The sequence below is a fragment of the Spermophilus citellus genome (genome assembly GCF_964194105.1).
Source record: "Spermophilus citellus genome assembly, contig: SCAFFOLD_217, whole genome shotgun sequence".
NCBI lineage: Eukaryota > Metazoa > Chordata > Mammalia > Rodentia > Sciuridae > Spermophilus > Spermophilus citellus.
Window position 1 is genome coordinate 493,034 of NW_027672999.1, and position 18,261 is coordinate 511,294.

The window sequence follows — 18,261 nt, forward strand, 5'->3', positions numbered from 1 at the left end:
CACCCATGAATCATTATTATTTTTTTACTAATTTGAGACATAGACAAATATATCTCATTGGTATGAATTTTGCATTTATTCTAAATCATGAATATTTGATTTCTAAATTATTTCTTTCAGTACTCAGGACTCATTTTTAATGTATGAGGGGCAGGGATTGTTAGAATGCAAACATTCATAGAAAAAAGAAGTGTCTTGACCAAGCTGTGGGGTAGAGAAGAGAGGCAATTTGGACATTGGTTCTCTAAGATTGTTTAAAAACCTGCCTCTGCTCGCCGAAATCAGCAAAAATTAGTGAAAAATATGGTGAATCTGAGTATCAAGAACAGAGCATTGATGATCTGACTTTTCTTATTACCAAGACTTAAAAAATGTTTTCCATTCAGATGTAAAGTTGATCTTAATTGTTTTGGTAGAAGAAAAAGTTAAAAATGATGCTGGAAAGATGCTTAGCTACACTAGAAAAGAGAAAAATCATAATTAAAGGAGTGATGATTCCAACAGACTAGTGGAGATTTCTTGAGTCTGTAACAGCATGCAGCAGTGAACATGTGCGAGACAATCACTCCTCTACTGCTGCAGGTGTGGAAGCTGCTGCAGCCGCTTTGAAGGATATCTTGAAATTTCATCTGTTAAAGATACGTGCTGTCTGGATGTGTATCATAGGGAAGTGTTTTCAATTTTTTTTTTCAGTGTGGCTACTTGGTCAGGACAAAACCTGGCAAGGAACTAATATGACCATGGGTAGAGGAATGGAAAACAGTAATGTAGTTATAGAAAAGACGCTCATAAAAGAATTAATAATGTAAAATCTGTCTCTACGCATCAATGAATCTTGAAACATTATTGACAGAGAAAAAATAACAAATTATAAAAAGATCATGTTGATAGGGTCTCATGTGTTTTGTCAAACATATAGGACCATAGATTGTTATCAGATTCAGACACATATGTACGGAATTAAAAAAAGATTATATATATATATATCGCCAAAAGATTGAGAAAAAACTTCTGTTTTATTTGAATATATTAATTCTTTCTAAAATAAGAACTGAAATCGATATGAAAAAGTTTTCATTTTGAATTTGACTAAGGAGGTAAGGGATACACTGGGGTGTATTATATTGTTTTCTATACACTCATGTTATATGATGTAATATTTAAAAGTTTAAAAATCTAATTTGTCAGTAACACTTGTAGTTGTGGGGCTAGAGACAGTTTATGAAGTTTTTTCTTTCATCCTTTCCAAACATAAAGTGAACCTGTCACACAATTGGCTCTTGGTTGTTGCACAACTGAGATTATTGGCTAGTTGACCAACTGCAAAGATTAGAAATAGTATCTCAGAATCAAGAAGCAAATTGTTAATTCAGGTATCAAGGTGGGCTTATCATTTCTGAACACTAGAAGGGACCTGCAATCCAACCAGATATGCCTCATATTGAATGCAGTGGTAAAACTAGCCCAACTCAATTGAGCTCCAAGTAAAAACTGGGCATCTGGCCAGAGCACTGGTTAGAATTAGCAAGTAGTGACAGATGCCCACTTAGCCCTGCCTCCAGGATGCTGGCCTGGCTTTTTATCTCTACAGGATATTTCTGATTCAGTTCCACCCACACTCTTCTGGGGCCCAGACGCCCAACATTGTTCTTCTGGTTGGAATTTCCATTTTTCCAGATGCAAAGAGTTATCCTAATACAGGATGCATGGGTATGTTCAATTTTATGTAGTTCCATTTTATGTGTTCCCAATATAAAATACAAAACAATTTAAAAAATGATGACTGAAGCCTATTTGATATAGAGGTTGTGAGGAGATACAAAGTCTTACTCCACAAAGCCTCACCTTTGAAAGTTGGATCAGCAGGAATAAACACATTGGGCAAATTATCTAATTACATGTGTTCTTTTCAGATGAAAATTGGAGAGACCCACACAGACATTGAGTTAAGTGGGTTGGTCCCCAATACGGAGTACACAGTCACAGTTTATGCCATGTTTGGGGAAGAGGCCAGTGATCCTGCTACAGGACAAGAAACAACATGTGAGCATTTTAGTCATTTTGATGAAATACTGTCATAAAAGTTCAAATAAATGTTAGGATTGGAAGTACCAGTTTAGGTTGAAATCTTTTAGAAACCTATTGTAATATAGAAAAATGTGTATTTTATCTAGGGGAAAGAAATGCATTTTTTTTAAAGTATATACTTTTTAGTTGTAGACGGACATAATACCATTATTTAGTATTTTTTTAATGTAGTGCTGGGGAATGAACCCAGTGCTCCACACGTGCTATGCAAACACTCCACCATTGAGTCACAAGCCCAGCATGAAAAGGCATTTTTTTCTATCTTGTATTATGAGTGAAATGGATATCAGAACTGAACTTGAATATCCTTCAGATAATTCCACCTGTGTCTCTGACTGAATCCAAATGCTGAATCTGGATGGAGAAAGAAGAGCCCTATAAGGGTTTCGAATCACAGCAGCTGGGATGGGAATTTTAGCTTAGGTCATATTTCAGCTGGGTGACAATGGGCAAGTATTGTAATTATTAAAAGAAGAACAATATCTTACAACAAGTGGTTGATATGAGAGTCGATACAGTACTACATGTGAAAGCACTTAGCGCATAATTACTCAATATCTGTTTTCCACGCATCAAGACAAATAATTTTTTTTCTAAAAATCTTTGCTATCCTTTTATCTGAGCCTATTATTGTATTTTTTTAATTGACTAAGAAATTTTTGGCAATGCTAGTCTTGACTTTTTGTTTGGTTGATTTTTGCCATGTTGGGGACCAAACCCTGTACTGCACATGTTAGGCAAGTGTTCTATCACTAAGCTACATGCCCAATCCTATAGCTAATTTTTAGTAAATATATGGACTTTATAATACTTTTAGGAAATGTAGACATTATCTATATTTTAAATATATGTCAATAGTCTGTTTTATGTAACTACCCTGATTTACTAATAAGTCTTCCCATAAACTACTGAAAACATGATTTTATTCATCTTTTGAAACATAGGAAATTTCAGGAGGTCCTGGGTACTTTCCCACAACTCTGAGCCTTGGAAAGGGATGAGAGCAACTTTCTGTAGTGCTTGGAAATTCTACTTGGGAAATACATAACAGAAGTTTAATGCTAAGGAAATATGTTTTCACACCTTCATTCTACGTTAATTAATGCTATGTTCTCACACTTCAGAGAAAGACTAATGCAATTAAAATAGCAAACAAACAAACAAACAAACAAAACAGGGACAGAAGAAAAGAAATGAATTTTACTAGAAAATATCTAATATGCCACTTGACTTGATTTAAAAAAAAAGAAAGAAAAGAGGTACTAAAGGTGATGTTCTGGGTAACAGTCCCTGAGACTGGCATTTTTCTGTATTAAGGAAACTGGACTTTATTCTGTTATGTTGCCAAATACAACTGAATTGCAGAAAAATATAGAGTGAAGTGTTCAGAATGATGGTTATATTGCTTTTCTCTTTCCTATACTTTCTCTCTAGTCCCTTAAGTATCAAGAAGGTCACTGACTCCTATTAAGTTATTTATTAACAGTAAATCAGTATGTATTACATTCAAGAAAGAATTGGCATTTGAGATAGGGAGTATTACGCCTGTGACTATGGCCTGTAATTCTCAAATTTGTCTTCAAGGTTTTTCTATCAGCACTGTTGGATATTGTGGAGTGTGTGTGTTTTGTGTGTGTGTGTGTGTGTGTGAGAGAGAGAGAGAGAGAGAGAGAGAGAGAGAGAGAGAGAGAGGGAGGAGATTAGCTAGCATACTGGTCAATATCACCAGCTCCTATATCAACTCCCTGGTTTAAATTCTTACTGGTCTTCTGCTCCTAGTAACTGTAATTTTGACCAAGCTACCTCCCTTTAGTTATCAATATAATGGGAATGATTACAACTTCATCCTTGCAGTCTAATGAAAGGTTTAATGGGATAACATGTTATGTGTCACACATACCCATGGAAAGTACTCAATAAATGTTAACAATTATTGATACTATAAATCTATACTTGAAGTCTCATGAAACTCTCAAATATTATGAACAATTTTCAATATGTTGAATCAGAAGAGGCTTCTTGAAGAAGTTAAAAAAAAGCTATGGAGCTAACAGCCAGGAGTCTGCAGAAATATTTCTTCGAATAATTTTAAAGTAAAGCAGAGTAAGAGAGTATTCATTTTTAATTTAGTGTCAAAAAGTCAATATGAGACTCCAGGGTAGGTAATTATTCGTTGATTCCTTGAATATTTATTGAGTATATTCTATATTGGAGACAGAGCTGGGAACAAAATTAAGCCAAATTCTTCAATCCCCTGAGATTTCAATGTGTTTAGGTGTCCGGGGGGGTGGAGAGAGGTGGGGGGGAGGTGGAGATAGCAGGGGAGGGAGAATAAACAAAAAAATGTGCAGAGAAAAGCATAAAATGAGAAAATCGCTAGGGGAGCATCGGGGTGGAAAACCTTAGCACAAAGGTGGTGTGTGTTCAGGCCTGAAGGAGGTAAGGACAGCAGCCATGCAGGTACCTGGGGGAAGAGCCTCATAGCAGACTGGATAGCAAGTGCAGAGGCCTGTGTGAGCGTGCTTGGAGGTTCCTGCACCAGAGGAGTTGCCAGCAAGTGGCATGAGCCAAAGGCAGGATGGTGGGAGAGAGAGCAGCAAGATGCCAGTGGTCCAGTTATGGAGGGGTAGAATGGTCACTGTAAGAACTAGAGAGTTGGGGGCCATTTGGACAGATTTGCCCAGCGGAGCAAACGTGTATGGCATTGGGTTTTACAGGAGCCCACTGGCTGCAGTTAAAGACCATTGAGAACTCTAAGCCAGGTGGGGAGAGTGAGAAGTGGTCACCATCTGGATATTTATTGAAAGCACTGATGGTGGATAAAAAGTGGGTTGTGAGAGAAAAGGAATCCAGGACGACACCAAAGTTCTGGGCCTGAGTGACAGGAAACATAATGTTTTCCATTTGCTTAGAAGGAAAGACTGGGGAAGAAGTTTGGGTCAGTGGGCCAGGTTTTGAAGTTAGTTGGAGATGCCTAGTAGACACCCACGTGGAGATGGCAGACGGCATCTTCCTCATTTTACACACAGAAATCATGGAGCTGAGAGGTAAAGTGGCTTTGCCAGAGTCACATGATAGTCAAGTGAAATAGCTGAGATTTTGTTTCAGTGTCCTTGTTTTTAATCCGTTAGGATTTTTATTTACACTAGGCTATAATGATAGCACTGACCAGAGGAAAAAGGCACAAAATACTACTTAAATCTTATTTATTTCTAGGGATATATATCTTTATTACTATAATTCTTTCTCTATCAGGAAAACTTTTTCTTTGCTAAGTAGATGCCTCACTGTTTATTTTGGATTATAAATTCTTATCCTGGTGACATTTTTCATATGAAATAGTTCAGAAGATAGTGTTTCTTGTCTTTTTTTATATGATTTAAAATTCTAATTATTTTCTATTCCATTTACTGTGAAGTGCCTTTATCTCCACCAAGAAACCTGAGAATCTCCAATATTGGCTCTAACAGTGCTCGATTATCCTGGGACCCTACATCAAGAAAGATCAGTGGTTACCAGATTTTATACACCAGTGCAGATGGGACTGAAATCAATGAGGTAAGGTACAGAATAGGATATGAATTTTTCAGGCCACTGTGTGGAGTTATCAGCTGCATATCCAAAGGCTACTGGCTTAAAGCAATACTAATTATATTCTTTCATCCTTTCTATGGGTCAGAAATTGAGGCTTGCATGTGCAGTTGTAGCTGCAGGGTCACACATGAAGTTAGATATTAGCTGGAGTTGGCATCTTCTCAATGGCTTCTTTTTTCTCATGATTGTTTTTGGTTATGCTTGACAATAGAATTTATTTTGATATAATTATACAAGCATGGAATATATCTTATTCTAATTAGGACCCCATTGTTGTGGATATACACAATGATGGAATTCACTATGGTGTATTCATATATGTACAAAGAAAAATTATTTCAAATTCCTTCCACTGTCTTTTCCTATCCTCCTGCCCTTCTCTTCATTCTCCTTTGTCTAATCTACTGAATGTCTATACTTCCCTTCTACCCCTTATTGTGGGTTAGCTTCTACATATCAGCAAAAAACATTTTACCTTTGGCTTTTTGGGACTGGCTTATTTCACTTAGCACAATAGTCTCCAGATCCATCCATTCACTGGCAAATTTCATAGTCATTCTTCTATGTGGCTGAGTAATACTCCATTGTGTATCTGTACCACGTTTTCTTTATCCATTCATCTGTTGAAGGGTACCTAGGTTGGCTCCCTAGCTAGCTATTGTGAATTTGTATGTCTGGTACTTGCTCTGAGAAGACTGGAACAGATGGAGTAAGTCTCTAAGTAGACTTTTCACATGATGCTTCTGGCATGCAGCTTTAGGGGAGTTGGCACAGGAGTCCACAACACATGTCTAGGGAGAGAGAGTACAAAGTGGAAGTTACAATGACAGGGCTCAGAAGTCATTTGATATTTCCTCCACCACATTCCATCACTAGGAGATGTCTCAAGCCCCTGCCTGTATACAAGGCAGAGAAACAGATACCACCTACCATAGGAGGCATGTCAGTCATGTACGAGGAGCATGTATGATGGGAGATGTACACTGACGTGACCATCTTGGGAAAATGCCATCTTCCACCATGGATGAGGCTGGGAAAGTGTGTACTTTCATGGACGAATAAACTAGAAACAGAGTCAACATTATTCAGTTTATCTCTGCTTTTGATTAAACTGACATCTGAAAGAGTTAGATGAGACAAAATTAAAAAGATGAACAATTCTACTTTTGTATAGAAAGGTGCTTTCAAATAATAGAACTTAGTAAACTCATGAAGAATCAGAATCATGCGTGCAATGACTAATACTTTCAGAAATTCTTTCATTGAAACTATGTTTTGGTAAGATAGCAAGGTTATTTTATTTTATTTTTCCTCATCTTGATCCAGGAAGTTAGGACAAAGAAATATGTTGGATTGCATCATTTCTATTTTATCATCAAATAAAGCAAGTATTTTCATATATCAAGATAAAATTTTTCTACAGTTAAATCTAGGCAATAGTTTACAGAATGCACCTTCACAAGGGAACTTGTATATAATGCATGGCCCATAAATGCACATTTATAACCTACAGGAGTACAGCTCAACATCTCTCATTAAGACTACATAAATCCTGAGGGTAAATCATTTTGATGAGTTGGGGTCATTGGGACTAGTTGCTTTGTGTTTGAAGACAGGAACCTAGAGCAGTAAAAAGATTGAAATGAAAACCACTGAGTGAGAGGTATTTCTCTTTCACCTGTGATAAAGAAACCACTTTCCCAAGAGTTGCAAACCTAACCCTGTAGGAGGATCAGATGGATAAAATAAATTTGCACAAACAGATACACCTGCAAAGAAATACACTTTCACCTGTTTTTCCCGAAACATGAGGTTAACTTACACTATATATTGCATTCCCATTTTGAGGACATAGATGTAGAAGAAATTCTCTACTGAAGGGCAATTTGAGACCAGTGATCAATGATAATGGATAATGGGCTTTGAAGAGCACAAGTGCCATCCAAGATACAGCAGGTCTCAGCTCCTACTATGCCCAGGGAGCTGCCAGGTCATGGGACTCTTGAAGAGATAGACAGACTTCTATTTCTGTATAAATTTTACCAATTTAAAAATTGAACATCCCAAATAACATGACAGCTATATTCACCAATAAATGTTTCTTTATTGTGGAGCACACTTCCTTAGCAATAACTTCTATAAAATAGAAGTACACTTTCATATAGGTAGGCTATATTTATGGCTATGTAATATATAACATAAGTATATAATGAAAAAGACTGTTGTCTTTGTCCATTCAAGCTGCTATAGCAAATTGCCTAGACTGGGTAACTTAGAAATTTACTATTCATAGCTCTGGCAGCTGGGAAGCCCAAGATCAAGGTACCAGCAGATTGGGTGTCTGGTAAGGGCAGATTGCTCATCATGGACACCCACCTGTGTCCTCACATGGTGGAAGGAGCAGATGATTCCATAGAGCTTACAAGGGCTCTAATTCTTCATGACCTAATTACCTCCAGAAGGCCCCTTTTCTTAATATTATTACACCAGGAATTAGTTATCAACTTATGAATTTGGGAGGGGGAACACAAAGATTCAGATCCTAGTAGCAGTTATGGCCTCATCTAGTATTTTGCGTTTTTTATTTTTGCAAAGAATGGCCCTACACAAATATATTTGTTTAGAATGTATGAATGACTTTTTTTTTTATTTCTGTTCAACCTTAGGGATGCCATTAGCATTTGTTATCTCTAATTTGTGTTTTTCTGGGAAATTAGAAACTATGCTAAAATTGAATTTAAAATATGAATCAATGGACTCTGAATGAAGATCTAAGAAAATTTTATTTGAATAGAATGCATTAATGCTGCTTGGATTTTTAAATATTTATTTTGACTGGTGCATGTATTTTCTCATTTCTTGATCCTTTTTTTCGGGGTGGGGGGGAGGTACTGTTGGTTAAACTCAAGGGTGCTTAACCACTGAGCCACATCCCCAGCTCTTTTTTGTATTTTATTTTAGAGACAGGGTCTCACTAAGTTGCTTAGGGCTTGACAAGTTGCTGAGGCCAGCTTTGAACTCATGATCCTCCTGCTTTAGCCTCCCAAGCTGCTGGTATTATAGGCTTGTGTCACCATGCCCAGCCCTTATTTCTTGATTCTCAAATCCAACATTGCTGCATAAGTATATCTTTTACTTAAATGAAGTACTATTTTACCTGACCTGGGAATATATGATCTTTGAGAGTGAATATTTCTACCAGTTTTGCTTTAATTTCTATGAATTTAAGTTTTTATGTTTAGATAATGCACAATTGGGACTTTAGGAAATCCCCCTAAACATTCTGGAATGAACTAAAATCTACTTTGAAGATAACATGAAAGCTTTTATTTTAAAAGCAGTTAACATTTCTCCACTTCCCTTCCTCCTCCTCTTACCTTCCCTACCTAATTTCCCCTTCCTCCCACTCTTCCTCCTTCACTTTCTCTCCTCCCTCTCTATCTTTTCTGTAAGGTCCCCCTGCCAACTTTTTGGAGATGGGAAAAGAAAAGTAAACCAGGACACATCAACTGATGATGATAATGATGGTGGCAATTGTGCTGATGATAATGGCAGCTAGCGCTTGGATGTTTATCACGAGCCAGGAGCTGAGTATTCTGGAGAGAATCTCATGCAGTCTTTACAGAACCAAATGCTGGAAAAGCATGACTTGTCAGATGATGGACAGATGCCATCTCAGTCTGCATTCACTGTAAAAGGATTTGGGAAGTATACACACATGATGGAGAATTAGTGCTGCCGTTTGAATTTCATAAATGCAAAGGCCACAGTTTTTAGACCCTTGAGAGTGTGGTTCCCAACAGCAATGACTCAGTTGCGCAGCCCAGAGAGCAGCCCAGGGTGCAGCCTAAATCCCTCATTGCTCATCGAGGACTCTTCATCCTTCCCAAATTAGGCAAAGTTAAGCTTTTAGCTGGACTCATAAAATCATTCTTAAAAGATAGTTGCAAAATAGTGAGATCATGATAATTTGTTACCCTTTCTTCAGATTCTTCTCTTACATTTTTAAATCACCACCAATGAAACCAGTTCCAGAACTAATATATTAAAACCTAATATTATAATAAAAATAAATGATACCTAAAGTCTTCATAAAATAAAATAAACCATGATTAAATTGTTTAAAATAGTCTATTCAGTATCAAATAAAATGTTTTAGTAAATAAATTAGATCCTTTTAAATAGACTATGTATCTATCACTTTTTCCCCATTTAGTCTCTCAGTGTACCTAAAGAAATATGATTTTAACAGCTTTTGTGTATGTTTGATATGTTTTCCTTCCTATTTGTCACAGATTTGAGACTTAGAAATCTGTGGTCAAGGACTAAGGGAATTCCATTTGATAGTTTTATAACTACTGAAGTCAGTTAACTCTTTGGACCTCAGGTTTCTCTTTGGAAACCCATTCTTATACATGGGAAGGACCTCTAAACAAAATAATGTGTCAAGTTCTTGACAGTAGGTGCTCAATACATCTTAGCTGTGATGATTCAAAGCAGTAGAAAGCAATATCTAAGCATAATTTTGGAAAATGTGTCTGAAACTCATATTTTGAATATGGATTTGTGTTCTCTCTGAGTTTAAATAATAAAACCATCCTGGGAAAAGAGAATAGGATTTAGAGTTGGAAACGCCTCGGCTTCAGTCCTTGGCCCCAGCTGGTTTCCTCTGAGGCAAGATCCTTACCTTTCTCATCTTCAAATTGGGGGTGACAGTCAGTGACCTACAGGCTATGGTAAGGTTCAAGTGCCTCTGTGTGTATAAAACATGCAGATAGGGCTGGGGATGTGGCTCAAGTGGTAGCGTGCTCGCCTGGCATGCAAGCGGCCCCGGTTCGATCCTCAGCACCACATACAAACAAAGATGTTGTGTCCGCCGAGAACTAAAAATAAATATTAAAAATTCTCTCTCTCTCTCTCTCTCTCTCTCTCTCTCTCTCTCTCTCTCTCTCTCTCTCTCTTTAAAAAAAAAAACTTAAAACATGCAGATAATGCCAGGCTGGGGCAAACACTAGATGCTAAGGACAAGCTGTAAAGTTATTGATCCCTGGGTCAGGAGAAGATAATGCAGAGTTTCAGTGAACTATTGCTATGTGACAGAAACTCAGCTTAAAACGGAGGACCATGGTCAGACAGTGCGGCAAAGCTCAGCAGGGACGGCTCGTCTCCACCCTGTAGGTCAGCTGAGGTGACTCTTGAGTCCCTCGGGACTTGGGGGCTGGAACTGCCAAGATGACGTCTCCCCAGGCTAGTATCTCAACTGGGGTGACCTGGAAGGTAGGCGTGACTGGCCCTCCAGCAGAGTGGCTCAGGGTTCTAGTTCCATAAAATGGACGCTCTGCTCTCCAGATGGAAACAGTTTTGGACCTACAGTTAATTCCTTCTGTGGTCTCTGGACCAGATCTTAACTTATATAAGACTTTTCTTATCTCTTTTTTTTAAAAAAAAAAAAGCTTTTTGGAGTTTTATCTTCATTTTCACTTATTTTATTCATTAGAGAATACAATTAAACCTACAGTGGCAAAGAAATTAATCGAGGCCCTGCCCACAAGGGCTCAACAGGAGACAGACATTAAATTAACAAAGAAATAAAAAGCTTTCAAATGTCACTGTGCCAGGGAGGAAACTACAAGGGCAGTGTTAGAGAAATGTGGAAAGAGAAACCTAAACCCTCTGAGGAGGTGATCTTTAGGGACATCCTGCCAGATGAGGAAGACCTAATTTTGAAAAGAGCTGAGTAATAGGGTCACAGACAAAATGAGTTGCTTGTGCAAAGGCCCTGAGGTGGAAACGTTGAGTCTATCCCTGAAACCATTGTGGCTGGAGCTTAATGACCAATGGTTCATTAGGACTAGAGCAGAGAGGACTTGTGCTCCAGATCATGCAAGGACATCCAAACCCAAACCCAGGGTGCTTGGCTTTGGTTTTGGAGGCAATGGATAGCCACTGAAGGTTCCAGTGGATAAAGGTTGTTGTGATTGCCATGAACAAACTCAAAGGATGAGTGGTTTTCCTTTTAACATTGGGTGGCATTAAGATTAGTCATTGACAACATTGAAACTAGAGAACTTATTGATGCCGATCAACAATGTCCCCTGAAACCATTCTAAGTGGAACCTAATTTGGCAGTCTACTCTCAGATAAATATGACCATTGTTTCAATGGTCTAGACTGTTGTCAGAGCTAAGGTACCTTATTTTAAGTTATTGCAAATTTTCGTGAGGATTAATTGAGAAGGCGTGTGAAGGCCCGGGCTTTACACCACATGTAGGTTCCCAGCATGTTCCTGTCCTGTGCCCCTCAGCAGCCCAACACCTAGCCTCTCAATGATGAAGATGGGTCTGCTCCTCTTTCTCTCTCCTCAGGGGTGACTTTGATTAGGACTCTGCCTGATAGATCCTCCTCTCCTCTCCTCTTTGTTTTCTTTCCTCAAGGTCAATTCTTGGTTGTGTTCTAACCCTTCCCTCTTCTTACATTCTTTGTTCTTATCCTCAGGATTTCATCCCTTAGGTACCCCAAAAAGGTTCATATATATTTTCCCAAATAAGTCTTTCTGTGAAAGATAAAGGGATATTTCAAATGTTTACTAGTTTTGACTGTTTTCTTTAGTATTAATACCCTTCCTCTGCATGATTGGGTACCTGTGCAGCTCTTATAGCAGTGTCTGTACATCACTCAGCCCTGGAACCAGCAGAGCCCAGGAAGTAAGAACAAAAGCCAGCTGCTTCTAGTAGATCTGTCTGGAAACATTAAATGTATTTATATCACCCTCTGAGGTTGTGCACACTTAATGTCCTTCAGGAATGGAAACAATATTGGTTTTAAAGTTGTCCTGAGAATTAACCAGCAGGAAATCTATTGAAGGGTGTAAAATTAGAATAGTGTATATATAAACTGACTGGTCTTATAATTCAGGAGGCTTTTTGAAGTATTTTATAGTCCTGCTGTCTGCCAAGTGAACTACAGACCATAATAAAATGCTTGCTGTATTTAGAGAACATCGGATACAGCTACTGTGACGATTCTCTCTTGCAGGTTGAGGTCGATCCAATCACTACATTCCCTCTGAAAGGTTTGACGCCCCTCACCGAGTATTCCATTGCCATTTTCTCCATCTATGAAGAAGGGCAGTCTTTGCCTCTGGTTGGAGTTTTCACCACAGGTAAGCCTCGTTAGGTTTTGGAAGTTTTGCAAAAGTAATCATATAGAAACCAAAACCTAAAACAGCTTCTTCAGTTGTGATTTTAAAGATATTGCATTTTCACTTTTAAAATATTATTAACAAACCATTACATAGCTAGCATATGTACTAATTGTTTTGTACCAGAGTGAAGAAAAGAGAGAAGTTTGTCTACCTTTAAAAGGTCTAAGTTTTAAAAAGCCTGTGCATTCTTCTTATTCTAACCTCACACCTTCTTCTTTTATTCCTTGATGTAAACATTTTGCTTCCCTTTTCCATCCACGTGTGTTCATTAAGTTGCATTTCCAAATACTGATATCCAATCATTTTTGGCCAACAAAAAAGTGACAATTTCTTATTACTTAACCTAACGCATCATTATAGCTATTTCTGTTTTCATGGAGCCTAAAAAAATATTAACACAAGAAAGAATGTCTTAAATAGAATGTATGCATACATGATTTTCCTATTCTATATTTACTCTGTAGTTGCCCAAGAAATTATAAAACATTTTGCCTCTTGGGGCAACAATTGTGTTGTTTGCCTTCTGAATTTGTCAATTGGCCTCAGACACAAATTTAGTTCTGTATTGAAGAGATGACAGGTAATTTAGAAAGAAATGAGAGTACTGATTGAGAAATGTTTACACAAAGATACAATAATTTCACAAAATCTTGGAAGGTCTGATAAATAACATTTCACTCCTGATGACATCCATGTGAGAACATTAGAAAGATGAAGATTCTTCCCCATAATGTAGTACCAGTGAATAATTTAATTACTAAAGCAAAAAACAAAAAACCTAAAAGGAAACATTTCTCCAGTCTCTGGGGTACCATTTTGTTTATTTACTCAAAATACTGGGAAGATAATATCTTTATAAAATTATGAATATAGCATTTTTATTTTTTTCATACTTAAAAGAGGCAAGTAAATAGTCTAAGAGTTCTGGAATTACTGGGACAAAATTTGAAAGTCTGCTATTTCCATGGTTTTCCTAATTTATGCTGTTGGTAGATGCTGGAAGTTGAAATGTAATGCCACACTAGACTGATGGGTACTGCCTTTCCTCCTATGGTTTTCCAAAAGCAAAAGATTCCTTATGGAGTCTTTTCTTCCCACAGCCCCTGGGAGCTGTTTGAGTTTTGGCTTTCTTGCCCTTTCATTTCCCTAACAAAGTCTTCCTGTGCTTCCAGAGGAAGTTCCCGCCCAGCAATACTTGGAAATCGACAAGGTGAAGACAGACGGCTTTCGAGTGACCTGGCATCCCCTCTCTGCCGAGGAAGGGCAACACAAGTTGATGTGGATTCCAGTCTACGGTGGGAAGACCGAAGAGGTAAGTCGTCTGAAAGAGATGAAAATGGATCCGGAGCATGTTCTGTGCTGCACAGGAGTTGGTCTTCATTTTAAAAAAGATTGAGAATCCCAGAGGTCATTAATATTGTGCAAGCCATGGAGTGTCACGAAGGTCAAACCGTATTATTTTTCTAAGACTAAAATGCATTGTCTCCAGGGCTTCAGTCATGTATCTAATATATTTCTAGATTCTTTTACTTTCCTACAGAACATGTAATAAAAATTTCAAAGCACCACCTTTAGAATATTAATAATATTGATAATTAAAATTGATTTCAACAGCCTTGGCGTTCATTATGCTTCATTATTTCTTGATTGCACTCAGAATGACATTTTTTTCCTTTTTTTTTTTTTTAAAGAGCCTTTTCTCCCCTTTTTAATTCAACTAAACCTGGTTACTAAGCACTATATACTTTTTAGGTTGACCTAAAGGAAGAGCAGGATTCATATGTTATTGAGGGTCTGGAACCTGGCACTGAATATGAAGTCTCGCTGTTGGCCGTACTTGATGATGGAAGTGAGAGTGAGGTGGTGACCGCTGTAGGGACCACACGTAAGTCTTGTTCTGGGGCAAGTGCGACTTCAGTAGCACCCACCATCCACATGGACACTCCCTTCACCACACCAGGCTCCCTCTCTGTCTGCCTTGTCCCTGGCTGTGGAGTCTTCAATTATTCTCTGTCCTTCAGAGTTCGCCACGTATCTCTACCTTCCATGAAACGGACATGTGAAAAATCTTAACATTCTGAATTCTTACCACTGCGAGGAAGTGATCATATCTGTCTTATTCATTATTGTATTCCCCACACTTAACACAATTGTTGGTTTGTTTTCACTGGATGATAAATATTCATTGGATTGATGGATGCACGAATGGATGAGTGGGTGGAAGAAAGGACGGAATAATTTTTGAATGAATAAATTGGCAAATAAATAAACCTATGGCTAACAGGTCCAAGAGTTTCTGGAATTTTCCAAGTTGATCATGGTTCCAAGAATTTTGTACAAAGAAATTTACTCATTGATTGATTTATTCCTTCATTTTTTTTTAAATGTGAGCTATTAACTGCGTATTAAACTGTCTTAGATTGGGTTTCCTGGAATCAGATTTTGAGACAGAAAATTGCATCGAGGAGGTTTATTGAAGAGTGCAGTTAGGAGACACTTATGTAAGGAACTGAAAGCTGTGAGATAGAGAATAGGGAGAAGCTGAAACTGAGCCTTCATCTCATGCTGTTAAAAGCTCTAGGGCTAGAATCACCCTTCTGAATTGCCCCAAATTGTGGCAAAGGAGCTGGGCCTTTACATCCCCACATCACCAATTATTGGAGTTGCACTGTTCCTTGGCGGGGCAATTCCTAGAGCTATTGAGACTTGGCAGCCAGTATTCCAGCACCTGGAGAATAGATGTGTTCATCAGCACATGAATGCAAAGCACCTCCGCTGCTCCATTCCATGTACACCCAGGGAGAGTACTGGAAAGAGACCATGCACTTCTTGCCAGAGCACATTGCCCTCCTTGGTGGTCTTGCTTGGCAGCCCTTTCACAACTTGGTCTAGCAACTCTGTTTAATTTCCTTTAATTATTACGGTTATGCCGCTATTTCAAAATAATTGGGAGGTTTCATAATTTTATGGATGTAATTCAGATGTTTATATGAAGTCTGGTATCTGTGATGTGAAACCAGCCTCTTTGGGCTTTGGTTTCCTTATTCATGGAACAGATATGCCTGCTTTACTTGTGAGTCACTTTTCTTGTCTTCCAACCATAGTCAAGTTTGTTGTAGGAAGAAAGTAAGATAATGGAGGTGAAATTTTCTTTAAAAGTTATTGATTTATGCAAATGTATAGAGGTATTGTCATTATAAAATTTTAAAATAATGAATTTTTTTTTTTAGTTGATAGTTTTTGGACAGAACCAGCCACAACCATAGTACCTACCAGCCCTGTAACTTCAGGTAAGAACACAGAGGAGCTCATTTTTCCAATACAGAAGTCATATTTTATTTAACATTATAATTAGGGAAGAGATGCTGCCCTCTTCCATGACTACCAAACCGGTTCACATTTCCTGCCACTCAAATTCTCAAAATCTTTTTTACCATGGTACTCCAGCCTTCTATTACTCCAGCCTCCCTGTTAAATCTCTCTGCCTTTTTCATCTCTGTCTTAGATTCCCATTCACCTTCCAGAGCATGTTAACATAGTAACATCACTGGGGGTCTTTGCCCCCCTTTTTATCTCAGAGATATCTCCTGCTCTGTTGAGAATTATTATGTCATGGTTTTTGTGCATTTTTGTGGGTCAATAAGATTTGGCTAGTCCATCAGCTATTTCCTGTCCCCTCCACTGCAATACACCTCCCAACTAGCTACCAGAGGTAACTAAGTAACATATACACTCACTTCAGTGATTTACAGTTACCCATTCATTCATTCATTTCCTCTTCAACTAATCTTTACTGAGCCTTCTTTTGTGCCCTAACGTCTCTTTATTGTAACATCCAAGATCTTTCCTGATAGTTCCTGCTTCCCTTCCTGTCCTCAACTGTATTTCCCACTCTTTCTCCATTTCCTCCTGTCATTTCAGAACTCTCTGCCTTGAATTGAGGAGTTCCCTCCCATTCCCACTGCCTGGTATCCTGCCAGGTAAATGTCCATCTTTTATCTCTTCTGCGACATTCTTCCTACTCTTGTCAAGGTTATGTCCTGTATATCTCAAAAGACCTAACGAAGTCAAACACACTGGAGGAATGCAATGAATGTTTTCAGAACAAGTGAATAAATGCATGAAGAGGAAGATGCGGTGGAGATGAGCAGGGGAAAAGGCAGTCAAGGCAGAAGGGAGAAAGGGAAAAAAATTGAACAAATGAAGGAGCAGGCACCTCCAGAGATGAGGACACAGGTGAAGGAGTTTGGACAAGTGTCAGAGAGAAAAGATAAAATCTGTGGGCTGAATGGATAAAGGCACTCTGGATGTTCTTGAATGACAAGTGTCAAAACCAAAATGGGGGACTAGTAGGTGGGATGCGTGTTGGATGCTGATTGCACATGAAGGGTGATGAGATCTGGTGCAGCAGGACCACTTCTTCAACACAGCGGTAGTGTGACCTGCTTATGTCCATGCTCCCCTTTAGGTTCATGGGTTGATTTTTCAGTCCCGGATATTTTCCCAGGGTGTCCTGAATAGTGTATATGCAAGGCTGATAATCTAGAGAAGTCCATGACCTCATTTTGTAAACATCTCTTAAACCCATGCTCTCCTAAACCTGTAGCTACCTTGACTTCCCATTAACCACTAGAGTGCAGCTGTTCTTGCTTCATGTGGCTCTGCATCACAGATCTATCTTCAGTGATGCTCCTTGCCACTCCACAAGTAATCTCCATGGCTCATTTTGGAATATGAAGGGGTTGAAAGTTCTTTAATCCTCGATTGTGTTTATTTCAGCTTTCCAGACAGGAATCAGAAACCTGGTTGTAGATGATGAAACCACTTCTAGTCTGCGGGTAACATGGGACATTTCTGACAGCAATGTGGAGCAGTTTAGGGTGACCTACCTGACAGCACAAGGGGACCCTGCAGAAGAAGTGGTAGGAACGGTCTGTATAAATACAGCTAAATAGAAACTCCACAGACTTTCCTAACAGAACTAATGAAACAGTCTACAGAGACTAATGAAAGCTTTACTGCTCATTGCTTGGTGACTCTTCCATCTCCAGAAGCTAATGTTCTTGATAAACTCAAACTTCACTGCTGATTTCTTGATTAGCTTTCTATCTCCAATTTTTTTCCACATATGTGCTTCAAGCTATAAAACCTCTAAATCTTGTTTCTAACATTGCTTCTGCTGCCTTGATGACTTGGAATACCAAAATTGGGTCATAAAAGGTCTATCACATACTTATATCTGTAGATATAGGTGGATAAAGTTTCAGATCGGTATTTAACATTTTTTTGCACTTGGCAATCAGATAAAAAGCTTTTCAAGCAAAACACACATGGAAGGTTTTTTTTTATGTAGTTGAAATGTTTCTAAAAAAATG

The 18,261-nt window shown here is 38.3% G+C and overlaps 1 protein-coding gene across 1 annotated transcript in view; it reads left to right on the top strand.

Moving 5' to 3' along the window:
• LOC308640269 (collagen alpha-1(XIV) chain-like) overlaps positions 1-18,261 on the top strand; it is a gene marked incomplete at both ends in the record, with an annotated part of 52,067 nt that overhangs the window by 9,610 nt on the left and 24,196 nt on the right. Inside the window, 7 exons of the mRNA XM_081312235.1 lie at positions 1,914-2,043; positions 5,507-5,646; positions 12,718-12,844; positions 14,059-14,198; positions 14,639-14,771; positions 16,117-16,176; positions 17,666-17,817. Of these exons, the coding sequence (XP_081168361.1) occupies positions 1,914-2,043; positions 5,507-5,646; positions 12,718-12,844; positions 14,059-14,198; positions 14,639-14,771; positions 16,117-16,176; positions 17,666-17,817 (882 nt within the window). The remainder of the gene's footprint in view (positions 1-1,913; positions 2,044-5,506; positions 5,647-12,717; positions 12,845-14,058; positions 14,199-14,638; positions 14,772-16,116; positions 16,177-17,665; positions 17,818-18,261) is intronic.